Source organism: Puma concolor, chromosome D3, assembly GCF_028749965.1.
Source record: "Puma concolor isolate L17-30 chromosome D3, mPumCon1.1.hap2, whole genome shotgun sequence".
In the NCBI taxonomy this organism is placed as follows: Eukaryota; Metazoa; Chordata; class Mammalia; order Carnivora; family Felidae; genus Puma; species Puma concolor.
In genome coordinates, this window is record NC_141678.1 from 34,821,608 (window position 1) to 34,842,829 (window position 21,222).

Genomic DNA, 21,222 nt, shown 5'->3' on the forward strand with positions numbered 1-21,222 from the left:
GGCGCCTGGGTGGCGCAGTCGGTTAAGCGTCCGACTTCAGCCAGGTCACGATCTCGCGGTCCGTGAGTTCGAGCCCCGCGTCAGGCTCTGGGCTGATGGCTCAGAGCCTGGAGCCTGCTTCCGATTCTGTGTCTCCCTCTCTCTCTGCCCCTCCCCCGTTCATGCTCTGTCTCTCTCTGTCTCAAAAATAAATAAACGTTAAAAAAAAATTTAAAAAAAAAAAAAATTAAAAAAAAAATAAACGTAGTCTTGTACTGCTTGTTAGATATTTTCCTCCCATGTGTACTCCTCTTGGCTTTCCAAAGAGAAGTTAATAAGGAAAATACTTTCTTCTCCTTTTTTGTACTTCCCATAGAACTTTGCTGCACGCAAAAAGCTACCAAAAATTATTCGTTAATCAAATGATTAAAAACTGATAGGACAAATTTCCTTCCTCCTAACACCCCCTTAGTTTCACTTCTACTTCAGATGTTCTTTTCTTGGAGCACGACCTCTTCACTTCAGGAAGACTCTTGACTCACTGGGAGTGTCTCCACCAACCTCTCTCGGTGTTGCTCTTACAGATACCAGAGCTCAGAGACTATGGTTCCAAGAAGGGCAAGAGGACACTCAGTCCCTGATTATCTCCTGGGAGGAACCTTTGGTAGAAGAGCCATTCCCAGGTCTTTCAGAGCCACCACCCCTGGGTAGAAGGTCTCTCCCGATCTCCAACCCCTTGTTTCTATCATCACTTTGGCTGGGTAACTTCCTACTGCTACCATTTGCAAGATAAAATATATTAAGCCTGAGGGGCCTTCTCCTGTCAACACGTCTCCTCCATGATCCCTCCGTCACCCTTTCTGATTTGTTCATAGCCTCAACGTACTGGTGAGGTGTGGGATTCCAAGGTAAAGCCAGTGGGAGACCCCTGAGCTTGAAGGATTGGTCAAATTAGAATCCATTAAAAGAAACCAAATGTCTAAATGATCAAGAAAGGAAAGGAGAGTTCTAATATGTGGCAGTCCAAGAGGGTTCACATACAAGGTCATGAGTTCAAAATCAGGGCAAGAAGACCGAGCAAAAGAAACAGGCCTGGGATCTACTACAAGGTAGGGGTAGGATGGAAGTAATTTCTCACAGGAAAGTACTTCTTTTGATGGCTACAGGTCAAGGCTTGGTTATAAAGCTGACAGGGAAATGTGAAGGGGGTAATTCTGGCTTAGGGGTCAGGGGTAGAATAAGATAACCTCTTCTTCCTCTGAAGACTTGGAGGATCTCGCCCCCATTGCCAACTAGGAAGATGGTTCCTGAGATACCTGAAGCCCCTCTTGTGAAAGTGCCATAGCCAGGTGACCCTAATCATTTGCCCAAGCTGATGTCAACCAACTATAGGCTGGATATGAAGAAGACCCACCATCCAGGAGGCGGCTGGGTACAAGGTGCTGACCTAAGCAGGAGCCTGATGTTAATTAGATGGAGACAAACCCAATCATCTCTCTTCTTCTGGTGACTCTCAGTGTGAGATGCCAAAGAGAAGGGGCCAGAGAACTGGCCGTGCTTCTAAGGGGATGACAGGATGATGGGTCAGGGGTGCTGGATCCTGAAAGGTGAAGAACCACTGTTTCCATTCTCCCTGAGGTCTGGAGAGTGGGAGGGAGGCAGGTGTGGCCTGTACAGGCTGGACATGTGCCCAGCTAGTTCTAGGACTTCCTCATTCCCCCCTGTCATCAACCGTATCACCTAAGGCAATGCTTTTCCAAAGATGGCCCTTGGACCACTTGTAAAAGAACCACTTTACAAAATGCATATATCCCCAGCCTTCTGATTACTGGATCAGAACCTCAGGAGCTGGATTCTGGAATCTGAATTTTTAACAGGTGCCCTGCGTGATTCTTATGTTTGTGGAACTTTTAAAACTACTGAAGCAAGATGACCTCTTTCTCTTTTTCCTTTCAAGACTCGTCTGCTCCAATTCTCTGCCAGGCCCAGGACAGGGCCATGCAGTCTCTTGTGGGCTCCCCAGACTTCCTGAGAAGGTTTCTTTTCTAGCTAGGCCCCAGGCCAAATCTGCCCTCCTTCAAGCCACCTGGAATTAGCCCCATGCATCACTTGTTCAAAAACCCAGTGACCCACCACGACGTGGCACTCATGTCAGCGTTTCCTGCCACCCATGTGAGGCAAATTGCACAGCTCACTCTCTCTGCTCTGAGCTGCCCCTGTCCTTCTAGTTCGTGGGCCTCTCAGGTCCTGCATAATCAATTCAGCTGAGGTTCTCTGATGTTCTTGCAATTCTGTATTTCCCTAGAGTGTCCCCGACTTTGCAATCCCTACCTCAGCACGACCAGATGGTAGGGCCCAGGGGGTAAGGAGATGGGGCCTGGTTTCTTGGGCCCCATCAGGAACAGTATACTCTCCTGTGATCAGAGCTGTGATGAGAGCTTTTCTCCAAGGCACATGTTCACTGCAGGAAAGAAAAGTGACAACCAGCACTTACTGCATGGACGGTCATACATACAGCATGGCCAATTCCAGTTTGCCTCCTTGCCTCAAAGAGGGTGCATATGACTCCAATTTCACAGCAACCTGAGCACAAGGACATTTTGTCTAGAATTCATCAAGATATTCAGGAAAATCTCACAAAGATCAGGAGCCTAATAAAACAAGCTAGAAGGCCTGAATTCACTTGACCAGATGCTTCTGAATGCCTTTCACTCTGGGTAGTGTGGTCAGACCTTTATATCGTCTTCTGGAACACACAAGAATTCAAAACACAGTGACTGGATGGTCGGGTACCTCCTCCGTGAAGCACTTCTGTTCACAAACGTCTCAAGTGGGCTAAGTCAAATTCACAGCGTTAATTCCTTTTAAATTCCACTACGCTCTCAAAACACGCCAGTGTTACCTCTTCTTCTGGACTCACAAGCTTACACAAACAAAGTCTGTTAGAGGACCCCGGCTCCACCTATATACACGCTCATACACGCATGTCAAATCTACGCACGGTCCCTCTCCAACCCCCCAGTGAAAAATAAAATAGAGCCTTCTGGCAATTACAGAAAGGCAAAGTGTTTTAGGATTAGCATAAAAGAAGGTCAAGCTCTAAATAAGGTCTGGAGTATAGAGAATTGGCTAACTCCCCAGAAAAATCATACCAGCAGGCACAATCTGGAGCAGCCAGACGGGCTGACCAAGAACCTGATTCCACTGCCATGGAAAGTGTCAACAGCAGATGCCCATTAGGCCCTATCATTTACCAGACTATTCCTGTCCAGTGGGAGGCAGTTTATATTCTGAGCAAGGACTCCCTGCTTTCCTAAATGGGAGTTTTAATACAGTTAATCTGTTTTTCTTTTGCACCCTATGTGTGTTGGGGATGGTTGAATTCATTTAACCCAATGTGCGTATGGAACTTCAGTCCACCATATATAATATATACGATATGCATATATGTGGTGTGTGTGTATATACGTACACAAATCTACGTATATACCACTGCTCCAATATTTACTTATTATTTCTAACTAAATCAACCTTTTGTTCATTAATTTTTTTGAGATAATTATAGATCCACCCTGCAGTTATAAGAAACAGATTCCTTGTACACTTTGTCCAGGTTCAAATTGTAACATTTTGTAAAACTATAGTGTAATATCACGAATAGGATACTGATATTAATACACTCTTATTCAGATTTTCCCAGTTTTATTGGTACTCATTTGTGTGCGTTAAGTTCTATACAATTTTTTTTAACTTTTTATGTTTATTTCTGAGAGACAGAGAGAGAGAGAGAGGGAGCATTAGTGAGGGAAGGGCAGAGAGAGAGGGAGACACAGAATCCAAAGCAGGCTCCAGGCTCCGATGCTGTCAGCACAGAACCCGATGCAGGGCTCGAACCTACGAATCGTGAGATCATGACCTGAGCCGAAGTTGGATGCTTAACCGACTGAGCCACCCAGGAGCCCCATAAGCTCTACACAATTTTAACCCCTGTGTAGGTTCACGTGTCCACCACTGCAGAGAAGAACACCAGATGGTTCCAACATCACAAGGATCTCCCGTGTTGTCCTTTTATAGCCACGCCCACTTTCCTCCCCATCCCCTGCCCACCAAAGCCCCTGGCAACCACTAATATGTCTTCTTTTTTTTTTTTAACTGTATTTATTCATTTTGAGAAAGACAGAGACAGTGCAAGTGGGGGAGAGGCAGAGAGAAAGGAAGAGAGAGAATCCCAGCAGGTGCCCCACTGTCAGTGCAGAGCTCCAGGCGCAGCTCGAACTCACAAAACTAACTGCAAGACCACGACCTGAGCTGAAACCAAGAGACAAGACGTTTCACCGACCGAGCCGCCCAGGCGCCCCTGCTAATATGTCCTCTATTTCAAAAATGTTCTCATCTCAAAATCTCATATAAATGAAGTAATACACTATAAAACCTCTGAGATCAGCTTTATTCACTCAGCATCATTTCTCTGGAGGTTCATCCAAGTTGCCTGTACTTTGTTCCTTTTCACTGCCGCATACGATCCCATGGCACGGAAGTACCACATTGTGCTGAGTCATTCACCTTTCAAAGAATATCTGGGCTGATTCCAGTGTCGGGCCATCATAAAAAAAAAAAAAAAAAAAAGGCTTCAATGAATCCTCACGTGTGGGTTTTGTGTGAATGTAAATTTTCATTTGTCTGGAATAAGTGCCCAAAGTATGATTGCTGGGCATATGTAATTGCATAGTTAGTCTTAAAGGAAACTGCCAAACTGTTTTTCCAGAACGACTGTACCATTTTACAGGCACCCCAGCAGCACAGGAGTGCTCCAGTGTTTCCGTGTCCTCGCCAGCATTGGGTCTTATCACTTTTATTCTGCCAATTCCGACAGGTCTGCCGATGATGCTGAGCACCTTTTCAGGCCCGTGCTGACCACCTTGATATTCTCTCGGGTGAGACGGACTCTCCCCATTTTCAAATTAGGGTTTTTAACTGTTAAGTTTCAGTGCTAATCCTTTGTCGGATACAGTTTGCAGATAATTTTTCCCAGTCTGCAGCTTGCTTTTCATCCTCTTCACGGGAGCTTTCGCGGAACAAGTGTTTTTGTTTTGTTTTGTTTTTTTTAATGTTTATTTATTTTTGAGACAGAGAGAGAGAGACAGAGCACGAGCAGAGACAGGGAGACCCAGAATCCAAAGCAGACTCCAGGCTCTGAGCTGTCAGCACAGAGCCCAACGCGGGGCTCGAACTCACAGACCGCGAGATCATGACCTGAGCTGAAGTCGGACGCTCAACCGACTGAGCCACTCAGGCGCCCCTACGGAACAAATGTTTTTATTTTGATGAGATCCCGTCTACCAACTTTTCCTTAAATGGAGGGTACTTTTGCTGTCAAGTCTCACAACTTTTTACCGAGTTCCAGATCCTCAAGATGTTCTCTTGGGAACTTTTCTAAAAGTTTTCTAGTTTTACTTTCTACCTGAAACTCTAGGATTCATTTCAGAGTAATTGTTACATATGGTGTGAGGTTGGCTTGCAGGTTCCCCTCCACTATGGCTATCCAATTACTCCAGCACTGTTTATTGAAAAAGCTATCCTTCCTCCATTGAATTACTTTCGCATCTTTGTCAACAATCAGTTGAGCATATTTATTTGCTGGGCTCTCTATTCTGTTTCATTGATCTGTTTGTACATCCTTCTGCCAACACCACACTGTCTTGATTACTGTAGCTATACAGTAAGCCTTAATAGAGAAGACAGTGATTTCTTCCACTATATTCTTCTTTGTCAATGTCATTTTAGCTTTTCTAGTACCTGTGCCTTTCCACATAAATTTTAGGACAAACTTGTTTCTGTTTACAAAACAAAACAAAACAAAACAAAACAAAACAAAAAACCGACCCTTGTTAAAATCTTCATAGGGACTACACTGAACCTATAGATAGATCAATTTACGGAGAACTGACATCTGTTCTATATTGAGACTTCCAACTCATGAAGATGGTATGTCTCTCCATTTATTCAAGTCTTGTTTGGTTTCTTTTGTAAGAATTTTATAATTTTCAACATACAGATCCCATATATGTTTTATTAAGTACATATCTAAGTATTTCATTTTCTTTGTAGCCAACTGTCAAGAGTTTGTGTTTTTAACTTCGGTTTCTGCATATTCATTTTTTTTTTTTTAATTTTTTTTTTTCAACGTTTATTTATTTTTGGGACAGAGAGAAACAGAGCATGAACGGGGGAGGGGCAGAGAGAGAGGGAGACACAGAATCGGAAACAGGCTCCAGGCTCTGAGCCATCAGCCCAGAGCCCGACACGGGGCTCGAACTCACGGACCGCGAGATCGTGACCTGGCTGAAATCGGACGCTTAACCGACTGCGCCACCCAGGCGCCCCTGCATATTCATTTTTAGATACAGAAATATAATTGATTTTTCTGTGTATATTGTATATCCTGAAACTTTGTTGAACCCAGTTATTAGCTTTGGAATTTTTTGGACTATCCCTTTGGAGTTTCCACGTAGACAATCATGTCATGTACATACATCAACTTTTTAAACATTTTGCAAAAAAATTTCTATCATTATCACAAATGGAACACTAGCATCACTGTCATAAAAATGTAATTCTAAAAAATAAGTACAATGAAGACAAAATATAATTAAATTCCAGTTAAATACAGTTGCCTGCGGAGGCCCTCAATGTTAAGCCTGAAAGCTTGTTCTTTCTCTTTCTCTCTCTCTCTCTCTCTCAAAGGAAGAATAGCAAATATAAAAATAGGTGTTGAAAATTTATTAGCCTCAAACTCATATGGAATATTCTCCAGGATCAACCATACACCAGGCCATACAATAATCCTCAATACATTTAAAATAATTAAAATCATACAAAGTATGTTTTCAAATTACAATGGAATTAAATTAGAAACCATCAACAGAAATTTGGGAAACTGGGGCGCCTGGGTGACTCAGTCAGTTAAGCGTCTCACTCTTGATTTTGGCTCAGGTCATGATCTCACGGCTGGTGAGTTTGAGTTCCGCATCTGTGCTGTTAGCACAGAGCCTGCTTGGAACTCTCTCTCTCTCTCTCTCTCTCTCTCAATCTCTGTACCTCCCCAGCTCACGTACACACACTCTCTCACTCAAAATAAATAAATAAACTTTAAAAAAGAAATTTGGGAAATTCACAAATACATGGAAATTAAACACTACACTACCAAATAAAAAAAATGGGTCTGAAAATACATTAGAAAATACTTTGAATTGTATAAAAACAAAAATACAACATACCAAAACTTATGGGATGCAGCTATGGCAGTGCTTAGAGGGCAATTTATGGCTGTAAATGTCAAAATTAGAAAGGAAGATCTCAAATAAATATGCTAACTTCTACTTTGAAAAACTAGAAAAAAAGGGAGCAAAGTAAACCCAAAGCAAACAGAAGGAAGGGAATAATGAACAGAGGGAAAATAAATGACACAGAAGAACAATGGAAAGAAATCAGTGAAACTAAATGTTGTTCTTTGAAAAGATCAACAAAACTGACAAACTTTTAGCTAACTGAGGAGGAAATAAAAGGCTAAAATTTCTAAAATCAGGAACAGAGGCGTAGACATTACTACTGACCTTACAGAAATGAAAAGGATTATAAGAGAATACTGCACTACACAAACAAATGAGATAACGTAGATGAAGTGGATAAATTCCTAAAAACATACAAACTACTCTAACCCAAGACATAATAGAAAACCTGAGTATATCTACAGCAAATAAAGAAGTTGGACTGGTAATTAAAATCTTTCCACAAAGAAAAGCCTGGGTCCAGTTGGCTTCACTGGTGATTTTATCAAACACTTAAGAATTAAGAATTAACATTAATCTTTCACAAACTCTTCTAGAAAACAGAAAAGAACACTTTTCCACTCATTCTACAAAATCTACTGCTTTGATATATCAACATCAAACAAAGACTTCACAAAAAACACAAAAACTACAGACCAATATTCTCATGAATACAGACATAAAAATCCTCAACCAAATATGAGCAAGCTGAACCCAGCAGCGTATAAAAAGGATTATGTGTCAGGGCTAAGTGGAATCTGTCCCAGGAATGCAGGGGGTTTACCATTCGAAAATCAATTAATGCCATACATTATATTAACAGAATAAAGGACAAAAACCACATGATCACCTCAGAAGATTCAGAAAGAGCACTTCACAAAAATTCAACATTCGTTCATAAGAAAAACAAACTCAACAAACTAGGAATAAAAGGGAACTTCCCCCACATCGATAAAGAGGACCTACATAACCCATACCACCAATATCCTACTTACTAAGAACAACTAAATGCTTTGCCCCTACAACCAGGAAGAAGACAATGATGTCCACTCTCACCGTCTCTATTCAAATTGTATTGAGGGTCTAGAAAGGGTAATTAGACAAGGAAAAGAAATAAAAGATTTCTTTTATTGGAAAGAAAGAAGTAAGACTGTCTGTATTCACAGACAACATAATCTTGTACACACTAACAATGAACATACCATAAACAAAATTAACAAAACAGTCCCATTCACAGTAACATCAAGAACAATGAAACACTTAGGGACAACGCTAACAAGGAAATGCAAAACTTGTACACTGGCAACTATGAGATATGGGTAAAGGAGATTAAAGAAGACTTTAAATAAAATAGAAAGGCATCTTATATTCACGGATCAGAAAACTTAATATTATTGAGATGCCAATAATCCCCACACTGTTCTAAAGATTCAAAACATTCTCTATTAAAATCTCATTTGCTTTTTCACAGAAATTGAGAAGAGAATCCTTTTCACATGGAAATGGAAAAGACCCAGAATAGTCAAAACAGTCAAACAATCTTGAAAAAGAAAAACTAAATTGGAGGACTTATAAATATTTCGAACTTAGCAATCAAAATCATGCGGCATTAGCATAAGGAAGTATAGATCAACTGAATAGAATCAAGGACCCAAAATAAGATTTTACATTTATCATCAACTAATCTTTGACAAAAGTGCCAAAAAAAATTCACTGGGAAAAAAGTTGTCTTTTTAACAAATGGTGCTGGGAATTAGATATTCACACAAACGATTAATTTGGACCTCCACCTCATAACACACACAATAATCAACTCCAAACAGATGACTGATATAAATGTAAGCTCTAAAATTACAAAATTCTTAAGAGAAAGCATAAGAAAAAAGAAGAAAGCGGAAGAGTAAATCTTTGTGATCTTAATTAGTCAATCACTTGAGCATAAGAGATAAAAGGGAAAAAAAATCACAAATTGGTTGTTAAAGTTTTGTACTTCAAGAGACACAATAAAGATTGCGAAGATAACTCACAAAAAGGAAAAGAAAATATTTGCAAATCCTATATCTGATAAGGGACTTGTATTCACAATACATAAAGAACTACAACTCAATAGTAAAAAGACAAATAACTCAATTAAAAATTGGGCAGAGGATTTGAAGAGACATGTCTCCAAAGAAGATATACAAATGGTCAATAAGCAGATGGGAAGATGTTTAACATCATTAGTCATTAGAAAAATACAAACCCAAGCCACATTGACACAACTTGACACCCATTAGGATGGCAATAATGCAAAAGACAGGTTAAAAACAGTGCTGGCTGAGAACGTGGAGAAATCGGAACCTCATACATTGCCAGTAGGCATATAAAATGGTGCAGCCATTGTGGAAAACAGTTTGGCAGTTCTTCAAATTGTTAAATACAAAGTTTCCGTGACACAGAAATTATACTCCTCGGAGTATACCCAAGAGAAATGAAAACATATGTCCACACAAAATTTGTCCATGATCGTTTACAGCAGCACTTTTTAAAGTCGCCAATGAGGCACCTGGGTGGCTTAGTCACTTAGTGATTGATTCTTGATTTCCTCTCGGGTCATCATGATCTCACGGTTCGTGGGACCGAACCCCCTTGTGTCCGGTTCTGTGCTGATCCGGGCCTGCTTGGGATTCTCCCGGTCTCTCTGCCCCTCCCCTGCTTATGCTTGCTGTCTCACTCTCTCTCTAAAAATAAAGTAAATAAATAAAGTAGCCAAAAAGTGAAAACGACTCAAATTTCAAGTTTCATTCAACCAGTGAATGAAAAAGTAAAATATGGTACACCCACACAATGAAATATTATTCAGCCATAAAAATGAATGAAGTGCTAACGCGTGCAACACAGATGAATTTCAAAACCATTATGGTAAGTGAAAGAAGCCAGTCACAAAAGACCACATAAGTGCATGACTCGATTTATAATACAAAATGTCCAGAAAAAGCAAATTTATAAAGACAAGAGAGTACATTAGTGGTTGCCAGGGGCTGGAAGGAGCTGGATGTTGGGAGAGACTGTAAATTGGCATGTTCTTTGCAGGGTGATGGAAATGTTCTAAAATTAGATGCGATGATGACTGTACAACCCTATAATTATACAAAAATTTATTGACCTGTACACTAAGAGACAGGTGGATTTTATGGTGTCTAAATTAGTTCAATGAAATATATTTATAAAGAAATTAAAATTTTAAATTACGTATTAATAAATATTTAAAAATCAAAAATTTATTAGATCCATCTAGTCTTCCTCTGTGACTTAATCCAACGAATCTTTCTCATTGAGGGTTTGAAAGAGAATTGCAAAGGGAGTCATTTCCTTGCTGCATGATTCCAGTGACAAGTAGCATCTAACATAACTTTGCGTGTAACAAAGGATACTATATACTCCATACTTTAAACCACAACTGCAAGAGAAGTCACATTCCAACCTCACTGAGGCCAAACTAGAGGCGAAAGGGTACTTATCCACAAACCGGAACTAGTGGGACAGCAGGCCCATGATGTCACCACTGGATGTAGTACCTGGACGGTCTCCCACTGGGGATGGAGGGGCTGTGAGTGAATTTACAGTTCAAAGTGAGATGGATGGATTCTGTTAGGTGGGACATTTTGAAAATTATATATATGTATATATGTATATATACATATATACATATATGTGTGTGTGTGTGTGTGTGTGTGTGTATATATATATATATATATATATATATATATATATATATAGGCTTATATAGGCTGGCCACAAAGCAGAATGCCTTCTAAGGAGAATACTATACCCGTGCATTTTTAAAAGTGAATTCCTTTAAACATTTTTTTTTTTAACGTTTATTTATTTTTGAGACAGAGAGAGACAGAGCATGAACGGGGGAGGGTCAGAGAGAGAGGGAGACACAGAATCTGAAACAGGCTCCAGGCTCTGAGCAGTTAGCACAGAGCCCGACGCGGGGCTCGAACCCACAAGCCGCGAGATCATGACCTGAGCCGAAGTCGGACGCCCAACCGACTGAGCCACCCAGGCGCCCCTAAAAGTGAATTCCTTTTAAAAGGAACGTACGGTACGTCTCCAGGTATGAGTAGCCAAGCCAACATGTCACAGACACGTTTTGTCTGACCAGGCTGTACTTTTCTAGGAGCTGCCCCTCTTTTTTTTTTTTTTTTTTTTTTAATTTTTTTTTCAACTTTTATTTATTTTTGTGACAGAGAGAGACAGAGCATGAACGGGGGAGAGGCAGAGAGAGAGGGAGACACAGAATTGGAAACAGGCTCCAGGCTCTGAGCCATCAGCCCAGAGCCTGACGCGGGGCTCGAACCCACGGACCGCGACATCGTGACCTGGCTGAAGTCGGACGCTTAACTGACTGCGCCACCCAGGCGCCCCAGCTGCCCCTCTTTAAGACCACCTACCTCCCTATTCTCATGATTACGGGGGAAAAATCATCTTGTACCTCCCAAATCCCCTCTCTTGGCCACAAATGCCTTGTCATGATATGGGGAGATCCTTCCATTGGCAATTTAAACTAGAAACAGAGAGAGAGTGCCAGAGACTAAATATGGAGCATATCAAATGCCAAAGCTAAAGGCAGCCTTGCTTTTTTTACCGTGGGGATACCAGCACCTTCCAAAAAGTTCCCTTTTTCCTGAAAATAATTTCAAGTGGGACTCCATTTCATGTCACCAAGAATCCTAAATAATCCCAGTCAACTTTAAATAACTGTCTGCTTACCTTCCACTCTATCAGTTCTGCCACAATACACAAAGCTTGGTACCATTACAGCCATGCTTTTGCTATAACTCAATGGTGTCAGATGATAGAACCTTCCCTAGCAAAACACGGTCTCTAGCCACCCGCCCTCCCCCAACCCCATGACAAAAGTTAGTGATTCTGTTGCAATTCTAGACAAGCAAGCTGTTTTAGGGTCACAGTAAAGAATGGAGAGATCTGACCCAAGTCTAGGGAGTTTAGACATTTGTCCAATCCCCAGAAAAACAAATGATTAAGTGGTGTTTATGGCTGTTATTGTAAACCAACCTGATGCAATGTGATACAAAGTGTCTGAAATCCCAAAGAAACAGAGGGATTTGTCAAAGGCCATGTTAAGAGCTTTTACAAGATCTATTTCCATTGTTTATCAACTGTTGGCTGAATCACCCTTGGATTAGCAAAACCTGAGCCATGATGTCTTTGTCTTCATGAAGATCACTGACTGAATTGCTGAGAGTTGAATTAACCAGGGGAATACAGATAGATGATACAAAATGGCTATTCCTTTTTTTGTTTGTTTGTTTTTAGTAGGCTTCACGCCCAGCTTGGAGCCCAATGCGGAGCTGGAACTCACGACCATGAGATGAAGACTTAAACTGGGATTAAGAGTAGGATGCTTAATTGACTGAGCCACCCAGGTGCCACTCACTATTCCTTTTTATAGCATTTTTATTTAGTAAAAATAGCTAGCTTATCAGGCTCCATAGAGCTATCATCAAATCTCTAGTCCCTACAGACTGGGTCCCTGCAAATCTCGTTTCAGGTTAAAAAAGAAAAAAAAAAAAAAGATCAACAATTGAGTATCTCTGCGGGAAACCAAAGTGTTTGGTTTGATACATCACCTTAAGATTATACGGAGAACAGCCTTAACAACACAGGTATGACAGCTTTTTACATGCGGACATTCAGAGACGGAGGATGTTAACTATCCAAGAACAGTTTTTAATGTGTCTTACCTAATGTCTGAGAGATCACACTTGTTTCCAGCAATAGCCATTACAATGTTTTCTGGACCATGCTCCTTCAGCTCTTTCACCCATTTCTTCAGGGTATGAAATGAATCCTAAACCCAAAGTGTAAATCAATCATTGGAGAGACCCACCAACACAGTATTTCAACCAAGTAGAAATGTAAACCCAACCCAATTTAATAGACGAAAATATTTTCAGGAAACTCATGTACATTAACATCCCACCCCTGTCCTGGCACAAAACTTATTAGCTAAGTTACACTTAAATAACCTGTAGAACTTTCCTTTTCTAAAATTGAAACTTGATGAACTGAAGAAAGTCATGTTAGTAATTTTCTTCTATAAATAACATCAATTGAAAATTACAGCCTTGACTCAGCATGAAAAAGACTCAGTCATAGGACTAGACATGTTCGTGCTTATTTCAGGAAAGAAAAAGAATACACACACAAGAGAGAGAGACAGAGAGACAGAGAAATCCTGATTTCCTTTCTGCCCTTACTCCCAACCATCCTCCAGCAAACCAGCCAAGGTAGACAGCACATCTAGGTAGAAAGTGGTCAGGAACTCATGGACAGTAACAGTGATGGATCATTAGACCAGCAGTCCTGTGAGCTGAGTCAGCACTCCAGGAGTGGAAAAAGAAAGTCAGCAAACCACTGCAGTTACTTGATGAATAGCCTAGATCCCCAAAGTGATAACTAAAAATGTGATATACTATATATATACAATACATACATAAACATTATCCTTGACATTTTAAATAGTGTGATGAAAACACTAATAGAAAATAAGTATTCCATAATCACAAAACATGCAGAACTTAACCAAATCATTTTCCTCCACTTAAAAGGCTGACATTCTGGAGAGGGGTACTTGGCAGACATGACCTTGCCTCTACGAGCAGACGGTCAATTTGAAAAATGAATGATCATTGTTGTTTACTTAATTTGGTAGAAAAATTTGAAATGCTTCACTACATACAGGTGAATAAACTCAATAGATGGTGTTGATTATCCCTGGCTACCATGCTATGAAATCTCATTCCAGGCTCCTGGCATGACAAGCAGTCAAGTCTCTGTTTTGGTCTTTTGAAGACAGAGAATCAACACAAATGGGGCCGTTTTGAAGGGGACATTCTTACCTGTTTGGTAATATCATATACTATGACAGCTGCAGCGGATCCACGATAGTACATGGGAGCCAGTGAATGAAACTGTTTAAGAACAATGAATAGTTTTAGGCCAAAGTCAACACATTTCATGCAACTTCAAATTAAAATATAAAAGTTTCATCCTACATTATCCCTGTAAGATCCCTGAACTCCCCTGAGAATTTTCCCAGGGTTCGTATTAGGCAATAAATTCTCCTCCTTGACTACACATGTGCTTGTGGCTTATAGACCATGAAATTCACTTTTGGGAAAAGGCCAAAAATACGTTTTGCTTTAAATGTTACTCTTCTATGAATTTTCTTTTCTCCACTGCTCATCACTTATCTGATACGACGGATCCACGGACATCTCATTAGGATGACAGAGTGGTAAGAAAAAGATGCTTGCCAAGGGGAGGACAAGAAGAGACTGGCACAGATCACAAGACCCTCACTGAGCCTTTAATGAGGAACATTGAGCCAGGACACCTCCCCAAGCCACCCTCAGCCTACACGGCTGCCATCCCTCAAATGAACACAGTGACCCAGATGAGCTCCATTCCAAAATGTGAGCACATCAAGTCCCATTGGTCACTAGAACCCTTTATCTCTAAACATGATAGATAATTATGCTGAGGATACATACAGAGTCTACGAATATTTTGAAGGATAGATCTTTGGATACATCTGGATACATCGTGGGAAGGTTTTAAAAGCCAGTAAGAAAAAGATAGCTCAGGCGAAAAATGGTCAAAGGATACGCGTAGCTAAATCTCCAAGGAAGAGATATAAATTGCCAGTAAATATTTTCAAACATTCAATTACAGTAAAAGAAATGAAAATAAAAGCAATGAAGAGGCATGTAGTAACTTATTAAATATTAAAAAGATTTACTATATCCACAGTTGGTATGGATTCAGGCAGGGGAGCACTCTCATATGTTACCTGGGAATGTATTTGAAGACCTTCTTATAAAAAGACATTCAATATCACTAATCCTCAGGGAAACGCAAATCAAAATCACAATGAGATATCACACCTGTTACGATGGCTGTTATCAAAAAGAAAGGGGGAGGGGGGGTGCTGGGTGGCTCAATCAGTTGAGCGTCCAGCTCCTGGTTTAGGCTCAAGTCATGATTCCAGGGTCGTGGGATTGAGCCCTGTGTCAGGCTCCGTGCTGAGTGCAGAGCTTGCTTAGGATTCTCTCTCTCTTTCCCTCTGTCCCTCCCCGACTCATGTGTGCATGCTCTCTCTCTTTAAAAAAAAAAAAAAAAAGATAACAAGCATTGGTGAGGATGTGGAGAAAAGGGAAAAGGGAACCCTGATGCACTGTTGGGAATGTAAACTGGTGCAGCCACTATTGAAAATAGTATGCAGGCAACACAAAAAACACAGAACTATATGATCCAGCAATCCCCCTTTTGGTTATATGCCTAAAGGAAATCTCTTCAATACCTCGAAGAGATATCTGCACTTCCATGTTCACTGAAGCATTATTTGCAATGAACAAGACATGGAAACAACCTAAGTGTCTATCGAGGAATGAAGAAAGGAAGAAAAGGTGATGTGTATACACACACACCACACACACACACACACACACACACACACACACACACACACAGTGGAATATTACCCAGCCTTAAAAAAGGAAATACTGCCATTTGCAACCACATGGATGAATCTAAAAGATATTATGCCAAATGAAATAAGCCAGATGCAGAAACAAAACAACCTGCATGATCTCACTTATACATGGGATCTAAAAAAGTCAAATACATAGAAGCAGAGAGTAGAAGGGTGGTTACCAGGAACAGGGAGGGGAGGGGTTGGGGAGATGTTGGTGAAAGGTTACAAAGTTGCAGTTACATGGGACGAATAAGTTGCAGAGATAGAAGGCACAGCCTGATGCCTATGGTTAATTATAGAGTATTGAATCTGGAAATTTGCCAAGAGAGAAAATTTCAGGTGTTATCATCGTTTAACAAAGGGAAAAGGTAACTATGTGAGAAGATATATTAATTACTTTGACTGTCGTAACAATTTCACTATGTGTATGTACATCAAATCATGTTGTACACCTTAAATATATAATTTTTATTTAAAAAACAGAGAGATACTCTCTTTAAAAGCCGCTGTTGGGGCGCCTGGGTGGCGCAGTCGGTTGAGCGTCCGACTTCAGCCAGGTCACGATCTCGCGGTCCGGGAGTTCGAGCCCCGCGTCAGGCTCTGGGCTGATGGCTCAGAGCCTGGAGCCTGTTTCCGATTCTGTGTCTCCCTCTCTCTCTGCCCCTCCCCCATTCATGCTCTGTCTCTCTCTGTCACAAAAATAAATAAACGTTGAAAAAAAAAAATTAAAAAAAAAAAAAAAAGCCGCTGTTGGTAATATATACCAAAAGTTGAAATGTGCCTATTGTTCGGCCCACCAACTCCACTTAAAGGAGCTCATCACACACACAATGGCCCTCATCCCTATGTTACACATGGGAGCAAATATTTGAAAACGACCTAACGGTTCATCATAGAGAATCCATTAATGGTGTCTGTATATAACAGAATATTCTGCAACAATTAAAATGATGGTGAGGGTTTTTATTTTTAGGAAACGATTACATACAGTTAAAGGGGGAAAGAAACAGTCTCGAAGCTGCTTATGAAGCATACTATAATTTAGAATAGAATGTGAGGTGGTCTGTCTATGTCTACGGCTACAACAATGTTTCTCAAAATGTTAACAGTGGGATTTCTAGTGACTTGTACATTCTTCTCATGAGAGCCTGTAGAGCATAAATGTTTACAATGATTTTTTTACATAGGTTTTTAAGTTGAAAAGAAAAAGCAACCATTTTTATTAGAGAGTAGGATAAGGAGCAGGGAGGGAAGGAAGGATAGATCCTGAAGCTTTTCCAACAAAACCATCTCACTCATTCGTGTTGGTTTCCCACATAATACTTATCACTGAATAAAGCCTTGCCAAATTGAAATGATCCTACTTGGAGATTTGAAGTACGTTAGTTCCCAAGGCATCCCTCGTAATGCGCTGTAGAGGGCTAGGGCAGCACTCTCCAGAGTGTGGAAGGAAACAGGCTCTTTCTCAACTCTCCCGCCCTGGTGCAAGCCTCCACCTTGAACAGAAATAGCCATGGGGCCTCTGTGGTTTTTCAGGAAAGGGAACGGGTTGAATGGAGCTCAGGATGAACCCAGGAGTTCCCAGCTGATGGGCCCTGGCCACTTGCCAGGACCCCCTGGAGGACAGCAGACCATTTACCATGTGCGCCTTTCATATTCAGTGCCCAACACTGGGTGTCTGTTGTAATTGTTAGACATCACTAAATCTATTTTTAATCTGTCCTTTAGCAGTCCAATCCACATGTAGAGAATAAAGTCAGAATTCCTGCCCAAAGGGAGGATAAAAGGAACGTATTTCTGAAACACTCCTGCTTTGCTAAGGGTTAAGAATGCATATAAAGTGTCCTTTTAGCCCAATTATATAAAACGCCCATTTTTTTTTCAATATAGCCTCCATAATAAGAAAGGTCCACGTAAACACACCACGTAGGAACAAAATCTGTATCTCAAAAATCAAGATACTTGTGGACTCAAGCACAAAGAGGAGCAAATCGTGGATATCTTCTTAAGACAGAGTTCATTTTCAGCTACAATACTATGAACTGAATCTAAAATGGTCACTGGTGTGCAGGTCTCATGAATTATTGAATAGATCTTTGTATATAATGCATTACTTGTTCTTTCCTTCCCCCAAATGGAATCATTTTGAAATAAATCTGTTGGTGAAGCCACTTAAATGACTTTATTGCCGGGGGCTTGGGAGTTTTAATGAGTTAAAAGTTCAAGTCTCAGTTCTAAAACCCAATAATGCATTGACCAACGGATAATATTTGTGGAGGACAAAACGATAAATCACTTCTAGCCTACAGTGTGTATACTCTTTCCCATACAAATATAAAAACAAAAGCACCACAATTAGCTTCAATACTCGACATGACATAACTCAATTTCCGTAGAGTCTGAATTAAGACTGATAAAAACACTTACATAAAAAGGTTCTTCCAGAAACAGTTTCCCGATCACATGAGGTTGATATAATTTTTAAATCTCACCTTGAGAGGTTCTTTGAAAATGAGCATGACAGAAGCCAATTCAAAATCCCTTCTTTCCTAACTATCCAACAAAATATCTAGAATGCCAAATTAAAGTGCTCAGATAACTCTTTAATTATTTAGAAGCAGCACGGGGAATTATGAAAAGCCAATCTGACTCTCAAAAGAAATGGCTGTGTATGTCCTTCGTGTGTGTGACTGTGTATTTTTCAACTGTTGTATGTCCACAGAATAAGAGGGAGGCGAATGGTCTTCTTCAAGCTGCTCAGACTTAGCTTTTACAGATGTATGCTAACCTTGCCCCCACTTCCAGCAACTGGGAGAAGGATAAAGTGGGCATAATCTTTCTATAAAACAACCAGACAAGGAATATCAAGAGTCTTGAAAATGTTCATACACTGATTCAACAATGGCAATTCTGAAGGGAATGATCAGAGATGGGCACAGAGTAACCAAAATTCACTCCAGAATCATCAGTAATGCTGACAAATCGGAACCGATGTCAACGTCTAACGATCAGGGACCAGAAACGTAAATTTGGCTTAGCCATACAATGGACTTCCAGGCAGCAGTGAAATTTACATTTCTGAAAAAACAGAAGATGACACAAGAGGCAAGATAGAGCAGGCTGGTACTTCCCTAGGGTCTTCTGCAGAACCCTGGGCCCACGAGGTGCTTTTTGGAAAAAAGGTTTCTTGGCCAAGTAAGTTTGACCAACGTTGTACATGATAACGCTTCCTCGGAGATTGACAAAGTATTATTAGTGAGTGAGAAGCTCTGAAAATTAGTATAGTCAAGAAACCTATTTGTTTTGGTTTTAACTCAGAATTCTCAATTTTCTTTACCTTTTTCCAAGTAGCATTTTTTAACATCTCGAGATCAGGTATGCTCAGAACCCACCTTAAAGGCAAAGTACGAAAAGATCTAGACTCGGAGTCGAGACATCCATGCCTGGCTGCCTGACTCTGTTCTGGTTTCTTTATTCTGTAAACTGTGGGTAGCTGTGGGGGTTGGGGTGGTGGTGGTGATAACTAAGGTTTTTCCAGCTCTGTGATGACACTCACGGCCAAGGCAGGACAGAGTCTGGATGAAACCTCTTCCCTTTGCCCTGCTCTTGATTCTTCCGAGTGTTTTACCTGTAACACAAATGTCCTTTCTTCCCATCCCACACCACCCTGTACGTGTGTACATTCACACACTACTCAGCACACAGTGGAAATTATTATTCCAGGAAATATCCAAATCCTCCAGACCACCCAGTCTGCTTCAGGCAAAATTCCTTAAATGCAGGTTTGTGGCATCATAAATTCCACAGCAGCAAAAAATCGTGCATGTCAAGAATGAGCAGTAGTGGAAAATACATCAAGTTTCCAAACAAGGACAAGTTCCAGCTGGGCTCTGCCTCCCCAGATGAGAATTATCCAAGCCAGAATGCTCTGGCATCAGGTCCAGGAACTTGTAGGGATTGGTTATGTGTTACGATGTTCAGAGAACAGTGTCCTTGGTGAGTCGCTTCAATGCAGCCCGGGAGTCAATGCTGTTCTGCCTCTGGTGCCAGCACAGGATCAGAAATTCTCACCATCCCACAGAACCCTGAGGCCAGGGACAGTCGAGGGCAGAAGCCAAAACATATCCCGTGGTTCATTAGGATTCAAACAAAGAGGGAAGTGGTAGAGGAAAATTCTTGACATTCCCAACATTCCCAGCTGGCAAACGCTGAATGGAAAAACCATCGCTGAATGTTCTTTATGTGCCATTCAGAAGAATGTTTCTGATTTTTACACAGACCCTCTCTCTCCACAGAAAAGCAGAGGCCTATTTAATATGCCCACTCAGATGTCCTAAAACCCATTAGCAGGTAAAGTTGAAAAGAAAAAGGGCTGGGAAATTATACAGCAGACTATTAACGATATGATTTCTGAAAACTGCCATTATAGGCAGCCCGTCACTTGTTTTGATGCGTCCAGATTTTTTTTAATTTTAATAGGTTACATTACTTTTACAATGTGAAGGGATTTTTTTTCCCTCCCCTTCCTTCTTCTTTCTTTCATGTTGCCAATTAAAGTCAAACAGCGTCCTCAGCATTAGGGGATCAAAGTATTGAAGCCAAAGTATCAGAAGGAAGCTGGATTTTAGAGGTAAACTGACCTCCATGTGGCTCCTTTTTGACAAGGTACAGTGCAAACCTTCTCTAGTAGAAAATGAAACAACCCAAATCCAAACCTCTTTCCACAAAAAAAAACGGTGTTGGTGGGGAGGGCATGGATTCGTGTTTTGTAAAAGACAAAGCAATGAACCAGGCTATTCTGATCATTAGAATAATGTAGGAGACAGAAGTCAAGGTCTTGAAATGATGCAGAAACACATTTTTCCCCACCCATGTAATACCCAACTGCAGAGAACCTCAGCTCTAATTCCTGTCTGTTAGCAAGCCAATGGAATTTCCTCAAAGTCCAGAACTCTGCCCCACCCTGTCCCTAAGTTATCTGTGTTTCTCATCACACACAGTCACCATTCATTTGAAGGAAATGCCACAAAGGTTGGTCATGGTTCTCCCTCTCTCTACTCTGCTCAGGTTGCTTTGGTCTCTCCCACCTGTGTGTAGCCTCCTGTTCACAGAAAACATCCCATCTTCGAGAGGCCTCCTTGCAGAATGGGACAGCAAGCCAACATCACCTGGGATTACGCCCAGAGCAGAAGACACTTTGCTCTGTGGGCCCCACAGCGGGGCCTAACCCAGTGCCCCCCGGCAGCGGCACGCGTCCCAAAGCCCTGCCACCACGGTGCCCGCAGGAAAGCCTGCCTTGCTGGGCACACTTGAGGAGCTTCCCGAGTCTATGACAGCACCTTGCTAGAAAGGGATTGGAATCACACA

The 21,222-nt window shown here is 41.1% G+C and overlaps 1 protein-coding gene across 1 annotated transcript in view; it reads right to left on the reverse strand.

Moving 5' to 3' along the window:
• Positions 1–21,222, reverse strand: part of RAB31 (RAB31, member RAS oncogene family) — a 137,405-nt gene that overhangs the window by 32,949 nt on the left and 83,234 nt on the right. Inside the window, exons 4-5 of the mRNA XM_086682452.1 lie at positions 14,219–14,290; positions 13,061–13,167 (exon numbers count right to left, since the gene is read on the reverse strand). Coding sequence (XP_086538578.1) covers positions 13,061–13,167; positions 14,219–14,290 — 179 coding nt within the window. The remainder of the gene's footprint in view (positions 1–13,060; positions 13,168–14,218; positions 14,291–21,222) is intronic.